Source organism: Astatotilapia calliptera, chromosome 1 (genome assembly GCF_964374335.1).
Source record: "Astatotilapia calliptera chromosome 1, fAstCal68.1, whole genome shotgun sequence".
NCBI classification, from domain to species: Eukaryota; Metazoa; Chordata; class Actinopteri; order Cichliformes; family Cichlidae; genus Astatotilapia; species Astatotilapia calliptera.
The window spans coordinates 5,168,931-5,186,780 of NC_137422.1; the positions used below are offsets into that span (position 1 = coordinate 5,168,931).

Below are 17,850 nucleotides of genomic sequence, written 5' to 3' on the forward strand. Positions count from 1 at the left end.
GCTGTGTTGTTGTCTTAAAATAATAATATTGGCATTACTATTCAAGTATGATTTGTAACATTTCAATCAGGGGGTCAGCGAGCTTATTTTAGTTACTTAACGTTATTGTATGTTCTGGAATTTAACTTGTGTCCAAAAAAGTGCCATAGTTATAAAGAAAGTAAAACAGAATCATGCCATGCTTTTATTTTGAAAGAACGGTGCAGGGTTTTTAGGGGGTTGGTTCGTGATTCGTTTGATGGGAGTGTAGAGGGGAAACGGGTGGAGCTGGAAGGATGTGCAGCATCCCACAGACATGGTGAAAATGACTTGGTGCTATTCTTCAGCTGATGTTCACAATCAGACGTGTTCGGCAGACGCAGTGTCTCAGAGATGAAGTGACAGTAAATGCGAGGGTATTTCTGAGCCAAATATTTCACACAGCAGGATTTATGATAAAAAACTAAACCTTTAATCAGATAAAGTGAATAATGGCACCCTACAGATTCCTTATGGTTTTCTGCTGTCCTGACGTCAAACCTGGACTCATTAATGGACCCTGCCATCAGGCCTCACCCCCACCTTCTCTGTGTTTGATTTCACTCCTGAAAAAGTATAAAGGACCTCTACACTAGGAACAAAGCTGCTCTTTCACTGCTCGTAGGGCAGAAATTACAGAGCGTTCACATGGCTAATGGGTTGGTGCCATTGACACTCATGATTGGGATCTAGCTTGAGTTTGAGTAATGATGGTAATACTCTTTTCCTCCAGCAACACAAATTATGATTTTAACAGTTTGCTGCTCAGGTGTATGAATGCTGTGATGGGAGGCTGATGGATGCAGAGTGGGAGCACTGGCCTGACTGGATTTGAATCTGAATGGTGTACTGTAACCAGACTGCCTGGATTTTGCTTCAAAGAGGAGGGGGAGGAGGCCCCGGCTGCGCCTGTATGCCCGGAGTTTCAGCACTTGTCCCTGTTTTCCATGTTTAGAGTTTTCCATTTTTAGGCTATTTATCCACAGTCTTTGGAACGAGGTGTGTCTACAAGTTGGGCTATTAATGCTGGACCCAGAGTGAGGTAAGATGACCAAACTGTAAGACTCAAGCCCTACGCTGGAAAACTGTCATGAACCTGAAGAAGCAGCTTTGTAATGCAGTGACATAAGAATAACGGTAAACTGTGAGTTATTCATGCAACTGTGGCTGTTACAGGCACATTATAATTGTAATTCTGTCGTCTCTGAGCTCACACACACACACACACACACACATCATGGATCGATGACAGAGTTTCGGTTCAATCCTTGGGGATCAGGAGACATTTAACTTTATTCATAAGCTCCTTTCACTGCAAAGGCCACCTTAGACAGTGCTGTTGTCTGAGAGTTGCATGACACAGAATAAACCAGTTTGCTTTGTCTTCACCTCTCTGTGTATGTACGCCACTTTGCTGAGACTGAAATAAAACTGAGCACTCAAATAGAGCCTTGAGTGCTCAAATTGAGCAGAAAGCACTGTATAAGTACCAGGCTACCTAACATGTAACAGCTTTGTAGGAGGTGGTGATCTGTGAGTGAGCAGATCCCCTGTGGAAACAATCCAAACCTTCACACTCTACCAGCTGAGTTATACCGACTCTTTCTCAGGCAGAACATCACACCGTAATATTTCCCAAAGAGAAGAAAGGCCAACATGCAAAGAAAAAGCAATGCTTACAAAAATACCTGTGCATGTGGATTGGGCCTCAATTTATGCATGTGTGCCCTAACAGAGAAACGGTGAGACACTATAGTCTCTCATGTGGTGATTAAAAACACATTTGTATGGAGCAGCTGCTGTTGGTGACGCACTGGAGATCAGTCGGCAGGTGCAGATGGCACAGTGCACAGAGACCATGCCTGAGTCCAACTGAACGTGCCGGGCCCACCTTATCAAATGGTCACTGTACTCTACGAACTGGACTCTGCAGGTCAAACGCTCTTGTGCACTCAGATCAGCTGATCTGGGAGAGGGCGCTGCTCTGGTGGCGATCAGCATTGACCACGGTACAGATCACCTAGTGTGAGTCACTCTTTGTCTGTGCTGGTTCTAGCTACAACTGACCATGTCTTTGGTACTGGTTCAGTCCAGAACCAGGAGCCTCAAACCTTTTGAATTTGACAAACTGGAGAATAAATTTCACATTAATTTTTTTTAAATCACAGTTTCAGTAGAGCGGCTTTAGTTTGCAACTCCTCCTTGTTTTCCTGTGTTAAAGGAAATAGCCATCAGTGTTTCAGCAGGGAAGCCTTTATGAAGCTTTGTTTAGCGTTTGTTCATTTTTTTAGTTGTATTTGTTTTATTCACTATGTGAGCTGATATTGCATTTCAAACAAAGAGCAAAGAAAAAGCTGATAAAGCTTCACCTGTCCTAAATGAATGTTTTACTTTAACACAGACACAGCTGTTATATATGTTTGATGAGTTTCGAGCTACTTCCATTTGATCTTTTGAGACCTGAGAAGCTGTAGTCAGGAAGTCTGCCCTCCAGTGCTTTTGTTAGAAACCCCCCCTGGAGAACTTCTCCTGGAAGCAGAGCCTGTTTATTTTTGCTTGCTATGTGGAAGAGTGGAACTACAACAAATCTCTTGTTGGAGTCTAAAATTTAATCCGGTCAAACAGAACAGAACACAACAGAATTTAACAGAAGTTAAATTTGATGTTTTGTGTTTATTTTTGGATTTTTTTAGGAACTGAGGTGTTGCAGAGTTTACAGCATCAAGCTTAAAAGGAAAAACAAACACCGGCATGAAGTGACTTTGGCCAAGGACTCTGTAGTCCACAGGAACACAAAGTGTTTAGTCAGTGGGAGAACATTTACTAAAAGAAAACTATGTGCACACCACATCAAAATAAAAGGAAACGTTTTATTTCACATTTGTGTGATCAATGGATCCCCAGTTTGATCCCGGGAGGAGTCCAAAACAGGCAGCCCAAAGTAGCATTAGGCATCTTCTTGATCATCTTCTTAGAGGGACGCTACCAAATCTGGGTCAGGCACATTTGATGATGATTGAACTCATGTGGGGGTTTTTTAAATGCAGTGCAAAAAATAAAAATACACACACACATATATATATATATTGCCCGTAGTGCTGCATTAACATCATCTAGCAGACCTTCTGAGGGTACTTCACGTAATCTTGGTAACCGGCTACGGGGGATCCAGGTTTCAAGCTTGGCCATCCGTCATTGTGGATGTTGGGTATCGAAGAATCCATAGGTCCCTCATCCTATTCATGTAGCCCCTTCCGCCGGGGTTACTTGCGTAGTAGCATTCCAACAACACCCTGTTTTCGTCTCTTGCCCACCGATGCCTTCTTGGACAAAATAGTGGTGGCTAACCAACCGGACATAGTGGTGGTAGACAAACAGAAGAAGACGGCCGTAGTGATCGATGTAGCGGTTCCCAATGACAGCAATATCAGGAAGAAGGAACACGAGAAGCTGGAGAAATACCAAGGGCTCAGAGAAGAGCTCAAGAGGATGTGGAGGGTGAAGGTAACGGTGGTCCCCGTGGTAATCGGAGCACTCGGTGCGGTGACTCCCAAGCTAGGCGAGTGGCTCCAGCAGATCCCGGGAACAACATCGGAGATATATATATATATATATATATATATATATATATATATATATATATATATATATATATATATATATATATATAAACACCCAGCACGCCCCTGCGGGCGGTTTATCCTTCAAGCTCGGGTCCTCTACCAGAGGCCTGGGAGCTTGAGGGTCCTGCGCAGTATCTTAGCTGTTCCCAGGACTGCGCTCTTCTGGACAGAGATCTCCGATGTTATTCCCGGGATCTGCTGGAGCCACTCGCCTATCTTGGGAGTCACCGCACCTAGTGCTCCGATTACCACGGGGACCACCGTTACCTTCACCCTCCACATCCTCTCGAGCTCTTCTCTGAGCCCTTGGTATTTCTCCAGCTTCTCGTGTTCCTTCTTCCTGATATTGCTGTCATTGGGAACCGCTACATCGATCACTACGGCCGTCTTCTTCTGTTTGTCTACCACCACTATGTCCGGTTGGTTAGCCACCACCATTTTGTCCGTCTGTATCTGGAAGTCCCACAGGATCTTAGCTCGGTCATTCTCCACCACCCTTGGGGGCATCTCCCATTTTGACCTCGGGACTTCTAGGTTATACTCGGCACAGATGTTCCTGTACACTATGCCGGCCACTTGGTTATGGCGTTCCATGTATGCCTTGCCTGCTAGCATCTTGCACCCTGCTGTTATGTGCTGGATAGTCTCTGGGGCATCTTTACACAGCCTGCACCTGGGGTCTTGCCTGGTGTGATAGACCCCAGCCTCTATGGATCTTATACTCAGAGCTTGTTCTTGTGCTGCCATGATTAGTGCCTCTGTGCTGTCTTTCAGTCCAGCTTTGTCCAGCCACTGGTAGGATTTCTGGATATCAGCCACCTCCTCTATCTGCCGGTGGTACATACCGTGCAGGGGCCTGTCCTTCCATGATGGTTCCTCGTCTCCCTCCTCTTTCTTGGGTTTCTGCTGCCTGAGGTATTCACTGAGCACTCGGTCAGTTGGGGCCATCTTCCCAATGTATTCTTGGATGTTCGTTGTCTCATCCTGGACTGTGGTGCTGACACTCACCAGTCCCCGGCCCCCTTCCTTCCGCTTAGCGTACAGCCTCAGGGTGCTGGACTTGGGGTGAAACCCTCCATGCATGGTCAGGAGCTTTCTTGTCTTTATGTCAGTGGCTTCTATCTCCTCCTTTGGCCAGCTTATTACCCCAGCAGGGTACCTGATCACGGGCAGGGCATATGTGTTGATGGCCCGGATCTTGTTCTTACCATTCAGCTGACTCCTCAGGACTTGCCTGACCCTCTGCAGGTACTTGGTGGTTGCAGCCTTTCTAGCGGCCTCTTCATGGTTCCCATTTGCCTGCGGGATCCCCAGGTACTTGTAACTGTCCTCTATGTCTGCAATGTTGCCTTCTGGTAGTTCAATATATATATATATATATATATATATATATATATTAGGGGTGCAACGATACACAAAATTCACGGTTCGGTTCGATTCGATACTTTGGTGTCACGATTCGATATTTTTTCGATACAAAAAAATGTTCATGCTTTTTTAATTTGTCATTTATTAAAATTATAAATATATATTTTAACTCAAAAGTACAGTTTTTAAATTTAATGTTGCTGAAACAACAAAGGGATAACATAATAAATCTATCTGATCAAGAAATCACTCATCTTTGGAAAAGAGAGTTTATTACAGAGAAATGGCTCTTTCCAAAGTAAAAGCTATACTATACGCTTCTTCTGAGCTATATTCTCAGCAGCATATTGAACATATCAGGTCCCCATAAGGAGAATCATGTGCTAACTACTCCGCCTAGGCTGCACTGTCGAGCGCAGATCCACTGAGCACTCAACACAGACAGCATAGTCAGAAGGAAAGTTGATCAAATAAATGTAAAATTTTGTATTGTTCGATACATATGCATACCGAACCGAAAGCACTGTATCAAACGGTTCAATATCGTTACAAGTATTGTTGCACCCCTAATATATATATATATATATATATATATATATATATATAGAAGGAAGGAGGCCAGGGACTAGTGAGTGTCAGCACCACAGTCCAGGATGAGACAACAAACATCCACCAATACATCAGGAAGAAGGCCCCAACTGACCGTGTGCTCAGTGAATACCTCAGGCAGCAGAAACTCAAGAAAGAAGAGGAACCATCATGGAAGGACAGGCTCCTCGTATGTACCACCAGCAGATAGCAGAGGTGACTGACATTCAGAACTCCTACCAGTGGCTAGGCAAAGCTGGAATGAAAGACAGCACAGAGGCACTAATCATGGCAGCACAAGAACAAGCTCTGAGTACAAGATCCATAGAGGCTGGGGTCTATCACACCAGACAAGACCCCAGGTGCAGGCTGTGTAAAGATGCCCCTGAGACAATCCAGCACATAACAACAGGGTGCAAGATGCCAGCAGGCAGGGCATACATGGAACGCCATAACCAAGTGGCCGGCATAGTGTACAGAAACATCTGTGCCAGGTATGGCCGCAAAGTCACGAGGTCAACATGGGAGACGCCTCCAAGGGTGGTGGAGGATGACCGAGCTAAGATCCTGTGGGACTTCCAGATACAGACGGACAAAATGGTGGTGGCTAACCAACTGGACATAGTGGTGGTAGACAAACAGAAGAAGACGGCCGTAGTGATCGATCCCAATGACAGCAACATCAGGAAGAAGGAACACGAGAAGCTGGAGGAGTACCAAGGGCTCAGAGAAGAGCTGGAGAGGATGTGGAGGGTGAAGGTAACGGTGGTCCCCGTGGTAATCGGAGCACTAGGTGCGGTGACTCCCAAGCTAGGCGAGTGGCTCCAGCAGATCCCGGGAACAACATCGGAGATCTCTGTCCAGAAGAGCGCAGTCCTGGGAACAGCTAAGATACTGCGCAGGACCCTCAAGCTCCCAGGCCTCTGGTAGAGGACCCCAGCTTGAGGGATAGATGGAGACTGTTTCCTAAATCTAAAAATACTTTTTAATGTGTCATCATGACAGTGTAGTCACAGTTTTGTCAGCCAATATATCATTTTAAACATCCAGCTACCTTCCCGTTAAAATGAGATTGGGTAGTTAATCTGTTTATGGTGTTTGTCACAGAGCTGCGTGTCCTGTGGAGGACAGAGCAGACCTTCTTCTGCTGGGCCAAAATCACAGCTAATAAAACACAAGTTCCCTCAGCCAGACCACTGCTGGGTCCACTCCCAGAGTCACTGATTACTCTATCAAGGCACTACTGTTGAGACATGTGTCCCCACCCTTTACAAGAAGTCTTATAAGTGTTTTGTATGACTTTCTGACCCCAAACTCATTGAAGTGGGCCAAACAGGATGTGTTTACAGGTAGTGGCAAAATAGCTTAAAGCTACTCTAGCTTCTTCATAAAGGGAACCCTTTGGATAACTAGCACAATTTTCACCTGTATTTATTTTTATTTTATTTCTTTTTTTCTAGTATATGCAAAAAATATAAATGAGGAAGTCACTCTACCTGTTTAGACACAGGCACAGTAATGAATAAACATAAATGATTTCAGGTAATTTTATAACGATATCACTAATGGCTGATTATTCACAAATACGTTTCTGACCTGGTATTTTGTTTCGGCCATAAATGGCTGCATGTTTGGAAGAAAGGGTGGAGTGCTAAGCTATTAGCTGATGCTAACAATGGTTAGCAAGTGGTGCGTCCATGTAGGGTGCATGCACAGACACACATAAACAGAGTAGCTAAGTAAGATACAAATATAATGCTTAACTTTCACTCACCAAAAAGCAGAAATCTTCTTCCACAATATGTCAAACATTTGTTCTATAATTCATTTAAAAAAATCAACCAACAGCAGGCCCAGAGCCGCAATTTCATGGAAAAAGGCCTAGAAAACAGCTGTTAGCTAGTCTACACCCATCAAAGTGGCCACAGCTAAACCAATAAGCTTAACCAGTATCCAAATGGTAGACTTGTGAACTTTTGGGACAAATCAAATATCTTACCTTGTGTTATCTCGTAAAAAAAAAAATTCACCCGTTGAACAGTTTAAGAGGAAAACTACCTACTGAGGAGTGTTTGACATTTTAATACTAGAGTCTATGTGAACTGGTTCACTTTCCATTGGTTTACTGCGATGGCCAGAATCCTTATGAGAATATTATAATGAAATTATAATAGAACAGATGGTTAATTGGTGTTTCTGAACAACAGTCAGTTAGTGGAATTAAACTTCTGAGGTGTCAGATATTTAAATCATTATTGGGGGATTTTTTAATGCTCATTTCAAGATATCATCTCTATCAGTGATGAACTGAAGCTTATCGTTGCAATCAACTTGTGCTATGATCTCCAAATCCACGGTAGGATACATTGATTGTGTTTTTCTAATAAAAAGAGGAAATCCATCATCTCGTTCAGCGACTTGGAGACAGGAAGCACAGCAGCAGCAGGCTGGTGTCCAGCGGCACAAAGACTGGATCTGCATTCATAATGAAACCTCTTGACGTGTGCTGACCTACTGCTGTAAGTCACAGAGAGTGTAACGGCCCTGACTTCGGCAAATGGAAGCCATATGAGGGTGGAGGGCAGCAGAGGCCTCCTCACAGAGGGTCTTTGTGGCAGACGCTCGTAGTAGTGAAAGAGAATACGATCATTTAGATTTATTTGAGTGAATGTGTGACAAAAGATGTCTCTTCACCTGACAGCCCGTTTTACTCTATACACTGACAACTAAAAGGTAGTTTTATTTTTTACCAGCAATATTTGTGGATATGGGCACCCCCACTCCTCTGCACGTTCGCTTACAGAAGAGCCTTGTTACCACCCTGTTGAGCCTGCTGTTAATAAAATGCTCTTTTCATAGCAGTCCTCTGCAACCGCCCATTGGCCTGGACACAAGTATGTAACCGAGTATCCCGTGGTTACAGGGTCCTGTCTGCACACAGTGGCTCAGAGAAACACTGACGTCAAAGCTGGCCCTCACATCAACAGCAGCGGCAGGACGGAGGTTTTGTTCCAAGAGTGCAGGGTCACCTTTTATTTTTTTTATTTTTTATTTTTTTTTTATTTATTTTTTTTGCCTGTCCCGTTTGGCTCTTTTGCCATCAGAATTGTTGTCTAAAGGCAAAGAAAGATGCCCAACGGATTTACTTTACCAAACTGACCATCCCAGCCTTGCCGTAATGGTCCATTTGATTCACCTTTTATTGTTTATTTTATTTTCACTTACTGAATACGGGACAGACTTGACTGGGGGAAAGAAGGGGAGAAAGAAAGAGGGAAAGAGAAACAGCTGAGAAGAGGGACGGGGGAGAAGGGCAAAAAACATAAACCAACAGAACGGGCAGAGAAAAAAAATGCATATATCAATCACCTGGATCACCTGCTGAGAAAGAAAAAAGAAAACAAGCAGAAGAGAACAAGAGTAATAGAATAAACAACATCACAATGATATATGGGAATATGACAGTAAATACTAAATATTAAACATTATTGTGCAGCATATAAGATCAACAGAACACAGTGTGCTTTGAGGTAGGAGCCAAAAAGGGTGTAGTTTGTGGGTGTGATCACCCGTGTGTACACCTGTGAGCATGGACGCGCTTGTTTTTTTAAAAGGTTCCTTCATGTAATGATCTGCTAGAGGGTGTGGGGGGGCCACAGCCCCGTCCTCCAGGGCATGAAGCAGGTATGGAGGAGATCAAAACTCCAGACATCCAGAGGCCCCCAGAACACAAGAGACCAAGGAAGACCAACAGAGGGGCAGCCGCGCCACTGTCCCAGAAAGAGCTGAGGAGAGTCCCAGATGAGGGCTCACTCAGCAGCCGCGGAGCAGAAGCCAGGGGGGGTTGCAGTGACGCGCCCGTGAGCTCCGCCGGCAGCCAGCTGTGCCTGAGTGACCGAGCCCCAGGCCGAGAGGCCGGGGGCACCCCACCTCCAAAGTGGCCCGAGCGAGCCCCAGGCTCCAGGCCCCGATAAGCGGCCGCCAAGGAGTGAGCCAGTGTGTACCTGGACGCCCATCCCCGGACACAAAGAACCACCAACGCACCGATGTCTGAGGGAGTCCGCCACTGGCAGGGGAAGTGGTGGTAGGGGGAGATAGGCCTCCATACCTTGGAGGGCCTGAGATGTCCCCAGAGAGGTGGCGCCTGACACCCAACCTGACATATAGACACAGACATACAGGCACACACAGATACAAACATCCATTCCCACCCTCATGCTCTCATATGTACTTACTCCACACTCAACCAACGTGGAGACAGACATAAAGAGACGCTGTACACACGATCACACTCCCCAAGCGTACTCTACAAACCGGGTCTAGGTACCCTTGCCCCTGGAGGGGGGAACTGCACCCAGACCCAGGTGGTGTTACCCTTTTCCCTGCGGTGGGGGGAGGCAGACCGCCCCGACTCCGCAGCAGCAGGAAGGCCCCACACTCCAGACCGCAGTCGGACGGCCAACTCCTCCTCCTAGCCCCCCGCTCCAGCAGGTCGCAGAGAATGGGGGTGAGAGAAGAGTCCAAACCTCCCTCCACCCGCTCATTGTAGTGTTGATGCATGTGTGTTCTAAGGTGCATTTAAAACCCAGGAGGGCATGGAGCTACCTGCCAGAGAGCAGCAAGTAAGCGCATGGTCCCTCCTGCTAGCCCTCAATGTCTACGTGTATTTAAAATTGAGAGGTGGGCAACGACGCCAGGGGTGGGGTGTACACCCTGATGGTACTTTGGATTCCGTGTATCGTGCCCACCCCCAAGATCCTATATGTATGTGTAATGAGAGTGTGAGTAATGTGAATGTCTAAGTTGTGGGATAAAATTGAGGCAGAGGCAGCCAGAAGGGGACAGAGGGGGGAGGGGGGGGGTAGCCTCCTCTGCACCCTGGTGACATACCCCTACTCCAAGGTCCTGCATGTGTGGGTGGTTGTGGTGGAGCGGGAAGAGGGAGGCAGCTGGAGATGGGGAGGGAAGGAAGGGAGGGGCAAGTGACCCCTCCCTGGGGCCAGCTCCCCCGCTGACCCCAGTAGGCACCCCCATACTCCGCGACCCGCCAGGGAGAGGGGGCCCAGGCCCATCCAGACCGGGGCCCAGTGCAGCAGCGCCTCCCGGCCCCACAGAGCCCGGGACAGTCCACCCAACACCACCACCACAGAGAAAACTGCACCCACCCCACCATCCACTCATCTTCCAGACTACATAAGACAATAAACACTCAGGCTGAGATCTTCCTCCACCTCTCCTGTATCTCCCCCTCCTGCAGAGGGAGCTCCTGAGGAGAGGAAAGCTCCTGCAAGATGTGAGGGTCACCTTTTAAAAAGGCTGAACCTCTGAAATGAAGGGATTAAACATCTCTAATTCCTGGAAGGTGTTTTTAAAAGCCTTGAATTCAAGCTGAAAGTCTGCACTTCAATCACACCTTGATTGATTTAAAATTCACTGCGGTGGTGCACAGAAGCAAAATTGCAAAAAGTTCATACTTTAAAAAAAAACATATATGGTTTTAGATCATCTTCTGTATGTCCTCCTGTCCTGACTCCTGTTGGGTTTCATGCTTGATGCCTTCATTCAGCAGCCTTATGTGGAATTTCCATGTTCTCCATGAGCCTGGACAATCTGAGCAGTCCAATGCTCAGCTGACGCTAGATCCCATCAGCAGTAAGTGCTGTAGAACAAGACACTGACCTCCACAAGCTATAAGAACCACAGAATATGAAAATTATATTAAATATTAGTACTTTTATTTACAACAAAATCAATTAAAAAAGAGACAAATGTTAAAAAAGCCCCAGTGCATGTAGCTTGCCAACCCAGCCAGACTCATGAGAAAGCAGCCTGTGGCTTCAGTGGTCCTGCTGGATTCAGAAACCAGCTTCCAAGATTACAGAGGAACAGGTATTTGCTAGATACTAAAACCTTGTAAACCTTGCCAATCACAAAGGGTTTTCCAGTTTTCCACTCGTAGATCAAACATGTTTGTCACTTTGTATTATCAGCCCACAACAGGCACCCAAAGGGCCTCTCCTAGAACCCTCCATTAGGACAGGAACTGAAGAAGATCATTCTTTTTCCCATTCCCGTTTGTGAAGTTGAGGCCTGAGGTCGAGGCTTACTGCTCCCAGTAGTTCTCCTCTGTGTTCCTGCCTGTTGACCTGAAGTTTAGGGTGGGACCTTTAGCCAAAACTCACCTTCTTCCTCTTTGCCTCTACCAGCTCTGTGCAGCTCTCTTTCATGCTTCTCATTATGGAGGAGTAAAGGGTTTGGATTCCCAGCAGTCCTCTTTCCCATTCCTGCTTTTTGAAAAGCAGAGGTCTGGGGTTGAGGGAGCAGCCTCCTCTAATCTCTGTCCACAAAAGGTACCAGTGGAGTGGGGAAAAGACTGCCAACAAGAGTAGTGACAGGAGCACGTAAGGCTACTCTCCTGCTGGAAGTCTTCTTCTGTGACAAGAGAAAGAGGCTGACCTTTATAGAATAGAATAATCCTTTAATTGTCCCACAAGGGGAACTTTGGGTGTGACAGCAGCAAGAAAGACACATATACGAAGAAACAGGACACAGAACAGAAACACGCACAATTTTTACATATTTACATCAAGGACAATGGTTACCAAAAACAGAGTACTGTACTGTTATTAAATTAACTAAAGTTAAATACAGATAAGAGGCAACTCCTGGTTATAGTGTGAATCGGTTGATAAAATAGTGCCAAGTTACAGCGCTGATGTAAACATCTATGTTTGTTGGGAGCAGTTCTGATTGTACAGTCTGACAGCTGCAGGGAGGAAGGACCTGCGGAAACGCTCCTTCATGCATCGAGGATGCAGCAGTCTGGCACTGAAGCAGCTCTGCAGTTCAGCAGCATTTATATGCATGGGGTGGGAGACGCTGACCATCAGAGATGTTTTTAAATACTATAGTAAATATCACATAATATTTCAATCTTATCAGACAGACAAAACATTTGTCTCCTCCTCTTAAGCTCTGGAAAAAAAACATAAAAAGAGTTCATTAAGGTAAAAAAAACTTTAAGATAATTGACAAAAGTATTTGCTGGTCTGCCTTCACACACATATCGACCTGAGCGACATCCCCTTCTTAATTCATGGGGTGTAATATGATTTATTGGTATCAACGCTAGAGGACGCTAACGATCCTTTTTTTTTCGTTGGGCTGAGTGTCCCTCATTGGCACACGTGATTTGTTTTTACGTTACGCCTCCCAGGAAGTTCGCTTTTCTGATTGGCTGATTCACACGCTCATCGGCCTATGTCAACCTGAGAAAAATAAAAAGATTGGTTTCACATGCATACTGTCAAGGGACGGAAGAGAGCCGATGGCAGTGGTAAATCTTCCAGTAACACCGTGAGTTCACACTTTTGTCCTGAAGCCCTGAGAACGGGAACGTGCTTGGCATGTAGCTGGTGTTAGGCGTTACCACCGATAGTTGCCGGGCTGGTTGGACTGTGCTTCAGATGCAGTCAGAATGGCCTTGGGGAGACTTGTTTACATTGGCGAGCCAGCTAGCTGAATGCTAACATTAGCTAAATGTCAAAATGAAAAATGAGAAAAGTAACGGCACCTAACGATAATTTCTTCGCCGAGTGAGGCTTTTGTATTCAACCAGCTTTCGCGGTTTGGGGTTTAAATGTGGATATTAATAACGAGTCACGTTTATGTAGCCTACATTTCGGGACAACAAGTCCTTTTGGCATACAATGGTATTTAAAGTCGGACCCTTACATGTCAGGGGTCGTTCATGCGAGCTGTCCGTCAGTTGGCTCTCTCCCGCCTTGGGTGTTATATTCATGTAGTTAAACCCATCAGGCCTTCTTCCAACTCGAACCCGAGCCACTAAAACGTCTTTCTCCATGCTAATAATGCAATCTCTTCACGTAGTTAGTATCACTGTGTTTAGCTGTGTCGGTAAAGCAGGGGCGAGCAGGTTGTTTTTACTGACACACAGAACCAAGAACCGGTTTGGTGGAGCCCACTGTAGATAAGAAAACTATATTCAAACATATTACTTTCATTCAAATTGATTTTCGATATCCTGTGCTGTGCCCTTGTAACGATGATATTACATGAAAAGGGGCGCTGGAAATAGTTTTGTATACATACTTTCTCCACTATTGTGCAAAACTGGTATTTAAATCATTGAGGAACAAAGTAGCAACACTGCAGTGGAAAATTACAGCGTCAAGCAGAACTGCATTAATACAAGTACAGTGTAAAGTAAATGCAGAGCGAGCTATTTGCCAGTATAATCTTGGATCACAGGTCAGCAAAATAATAACTTGAAAATTATTCAAGTGGAGCACAAAGTACAACATATACTCACAAAATACAGTAGAGTAGAACTGTAAGTGTATCTAAGGTGTACTTTAGTACAATACCCGACTAAATGTACTTGTCTCATTAAATATGTCTAATGTGATACTGAAATTCATTTGTTTAGGTCAGAGCAGCAGCTGACGGTGGGTAAATCATCTAATAGCTTGTCTATAAACTGAAAACATGACCTGACAAAGGTCTAGTTTCCCCTGACAACAGACTGGCACGAACGACATCGTGTTTATTATCAGTTATTACAAAGAAAAGCATCAACTTCTCATATTTCACTAGAAGGGACCAAGAAATATTTTTGCCCTTTTTTTCTTCTGTTCAGAAATTGAACATCAGTATTGTTTGCTGTACTTCAAGTGTCACCTGTTTAAGACATATTGGTTTATTCTTTTTTTATAGGCTAACTTATTGGTAATACAATCAGTGTTACTAAGCAGCAGTTTATCTCAAAGCTTCCATACATAACCATCTGCTGACCGCAGGGGGTGAAGATTTGTCAGGAAATTTTTCAATTTATCACGCCCGTTCAAAAAATAAATAAAACCAAGTCAAGAGGAGAACATTTGCTCCCTTTATAGAGAAGAAACGAAGGTTTATATTCTCTTCAGCTGTGCCGCTATCAGCAACATCAGCATTTGGCAGTAAAAAGTATCTACACACAGTCTTAGGCTTACAATGTCGTTTAAGTGGTGTGAACCTCCACTGTCGAGTGCCTTTGCTCCCCATTAAACATTTAAAGGAAGCTGGAAACTCACTGATATGAAAAGAGTTTTATCTAAACAGATTGGGGAGTCTCTAATTTTGGCAAATCCCAAAAATGAGGAAAATGGCAACTATGAAGAAACATAATAATGCTGAATTGAATTCTTTTGTTGGTTGCTTTGTTGAATTTGAGCCAGCTTCCTCCTCCCATCCGGAGTTGGTGGTGCAGTATTAGAATTGCTCTGAATAATCTATTAATGACTTCAGTTCATTGCCCCCAAAACAAAAAGCAACAACAGTATTTTTTTTTTATCTTTGTAGATTTAAAAATGAAACGTATTCCCAGGCTTAAAGCTTTCCTACATGTTTTTTTTTAATATTCGGGGTCTTTACATATCACTGGTTGATTTGGAGCGTTCTTTTTATACAGGACCGTTATAGACAGTCCTGTTTCAGGCCGTAGAAATGGACTAGTTAAGGAAAATTGTCAAATAAATCAGTAATGAAAACTAAAGCTCTGTCACATTTAAAAACCTGTGTAAAATGAGGGGCAGCAGGGTTCAGCTCACAGCAGCTCGTTGTTAAACTGTGGAATTTAAACTAAGACTAAATCACCTCAATAGTCTTATGAAAAAAACAAAGGACTTGATGACCTTGGTGTTCTCAGTGGGAACTGCAGCCCTGCTGGTAGCTGGAGTAAGCAGGTGAAAGGAGCAGATTAATGCTCAGGCTCTCACACACTCATCCACTTTGGTATGAAAACAGTTTAATTTAAATAATGAAAGCGTGAGAGTGAATTTCAGCAGAAATGCAGTATTCATCAAAACAGGCTCGACAGGTGCTGCAGTCATGCAAAGCTGTCTTTGAAATGTGTATCTGTGAGTACCTCTGTGGGTACCTGTTTGTGGATTATTATCTTAATATTTCATGTGTAAAATGTTCAAAGATTGTCCCTATTTTTCAATTAGCTTAATTTTTGTAACAGTACACAGCTCAGTTTATTATTATTATTATTATTATTATTATTATTATTATTATTATTATAAAACATTACAAGGACACCCAGAAAATTGTGATTTTGTTTTTTACCGCATGTCCACAAATATATATTTAAAACCAGTACCCAGTATATTTTTCAATATAAGAAATGCTCTGAATACTCAGTTCAAATGCTTCTTTTTTCTTGAATGGGTTCTATGTGATGTCAGTAAGAGCTGATATTCCTTATATGGTCATCTGGGTTCACCCTGCTGTTTTAAAGTTTCCAATTTTTAAAAAGAAAAAGCTGTTTTAAAAGGATGGTGCAGGCAGATTAAACAGCGTGTTTAAGATGGTGGCAAACTGAAGGGCATTATTACCATCACATTATGTTCCAGTGAAGATCAGTATCCATTAGTATGGATTCCATAGTATGGTATACTATAATATAGTATTCCATGGAATCCATTAGTATGGATTATTTTTTAGCATGCAGAACAACTCCAGGGGAGTCCGAGCTCCAAACGAGCTGTCCCTAAAACGATTGAACAACAACAAAATCTCTGTGGCGTTCTGCCTGCTGTCGTGTTAATTAATGAAAGCCGTTACATAAGAGCAGTGAGTTTTCAGGTCACTGGAGGCTTAAAATAAACAACCACACTCTGCAGAGAGAGCTTGGCCTTTTTGTGTGTGTTCCCTGACTTTGAAATCCTCAGGCATTTGTGTAATCGAGTACTGGTTCGTACTCTCATTGCAGCTTTTGCCTGAGTGACTGTGCCTGCTGCTGAAGTGGTTTGTTGTTCAGCTGTGTCATCTAGTGCGCCAGGGAGTAATGAGGAGTTGTGGTCTGCTGACGTTCCTGTGCCCGTGACCGGCTTATGTTGGACAGAACAGAGCTGACGGCCAGCACCAGGCTGCAGCGTCACTTTAATGTGTAATCCAGTAATGACGAGGCTAATTCTGCTTAATATCGGGTGAGATTTGGAGCATTAGGCTTGATGTTAATTTTTCTAATAAACACAAAGTTGTTATGGAGCTGAAAGACTAAAATGAAAACATTTAAATCAAACCACTGTTTGAATATTGGGCCTGTGGGGGAATGAACAAAGGATTTAGCCAGTTTAACATGTCTGGATTCATTTAATAATCTTGTTTCATGTTGGTTTAAAAAAAAAAAAAAAAGAGAGTTTCTATGTGTTTTTGCGCACTCAGCAAATTGGCTTATTAGGACAACGCTTCCAGGACATGCTGACCACCACGAAAGTGAAATGAAATCATGAGCTAAACATAGTGTGACATTTATAACAGCTAATATTTGTAACCTTGTAACAAACAGACTACAGGCAGTGCAGATGAGCATTGGTCTGCACTGTGAAGCACAATCTCATAAGTGTAGCTTTCATGTTGTGCTCTCATTTGTTGCAGGACTGTCAAGTCTGCGTACAAATGGACGACGGGACCGTCATTACACAAGTGGAGCCGTAGCTCGTTGCTGGAGACTCTTGTGAAATACGAGCGAGCTGTTTAACACGTGAGTTTGCTGAATGAAGAATGAAATGCTCGAGTGAAGTTGTCACCACGGAGGACCGGCCTGGACCATAATTTCCTACAGAACCTTTTATGCTGGAGTGCCCTTTGTTCAGTCTCGCCTTGCCGCTCAGCCTTGCCCGCCTTCGTCCACCGTCTCTGCTGCGTCGCCCCGGCAGAGAAGTCCCATCCCTCTCCCCAGGCCTGGCTCCGGCGGCGTGTTGGTGTACGATGGCGCGGCGGGATGCTGAGGGCTGCCGTGGGGGACTGTGATGTCAGAGCCCAACAGCCCGGGCGAGAGCCGGTGTGGCGCTCCCAGATTCTTCGTGGGCTGCGAGGACGATGAGAGCGAGGTCCTGGAAGATAGCATAAGGACAGATATGGAGCTGTATGAGGACGGCGAAGACACAGACTCGGTGGGTGACTCTCCCGTCACAGTTGATTGTCACTGATTAGTCAGCAGCAGGAAGCTCTAAGCTATCATGTTGTCACCATGGCAGCCGTATATCCATGGCTTTTGACCAGTCGATTACTTCAAAATAATCAAGTCATTGATTCATTAGGACTTAGCATGACTTTGGACGTAGTGATACTTGATGCAAATATAAAATAGAGCTCTCCTTTATGTTAGGTTTTACAGTTTAGTATAATTAGCTAATTTCTTTAGCAGATGCATACATGTAAAGAGATGAGAAGTTTCTAAAAGCCA

At 44.4% G+C, this 17,850-nt stretch overlaps 1 protein-coding gene across 8 annotated transcripts in view; it reads left to right on the top strand.

The window, feature by feature from the left end:
• The first annotated feature begins 12,822 nt into the window (after window positions 1–12,822).
• ppip5k1a (diphosphoinositol pentakisphosphate kinase 1a) overlaps window positions 12,823–17,850 on the top strand; it is a 30,120-nt gene continuing 25,092 nt past the window's right edge. For all 8 annotated transcript variants that reach the window (XM_026148003.2, XM_080301816.1, XM_080301760.1 and 5 more), the window contains exons 1-2: window positions 12,823–12,953; window positions 17,040–17,557. In XM_026148003.2, coding sequence (XP_026003788.2) covers window positions 17,414–17,557 — 144 coding nt within the window. In that variant the 5' untranslated portion in view covers window positions 12,823–12,953; window positions 17,040–17,413. The remainder of the gene's footprint in view (window positions 12,954–17,039; window positions 17,558–17,850) is intronic.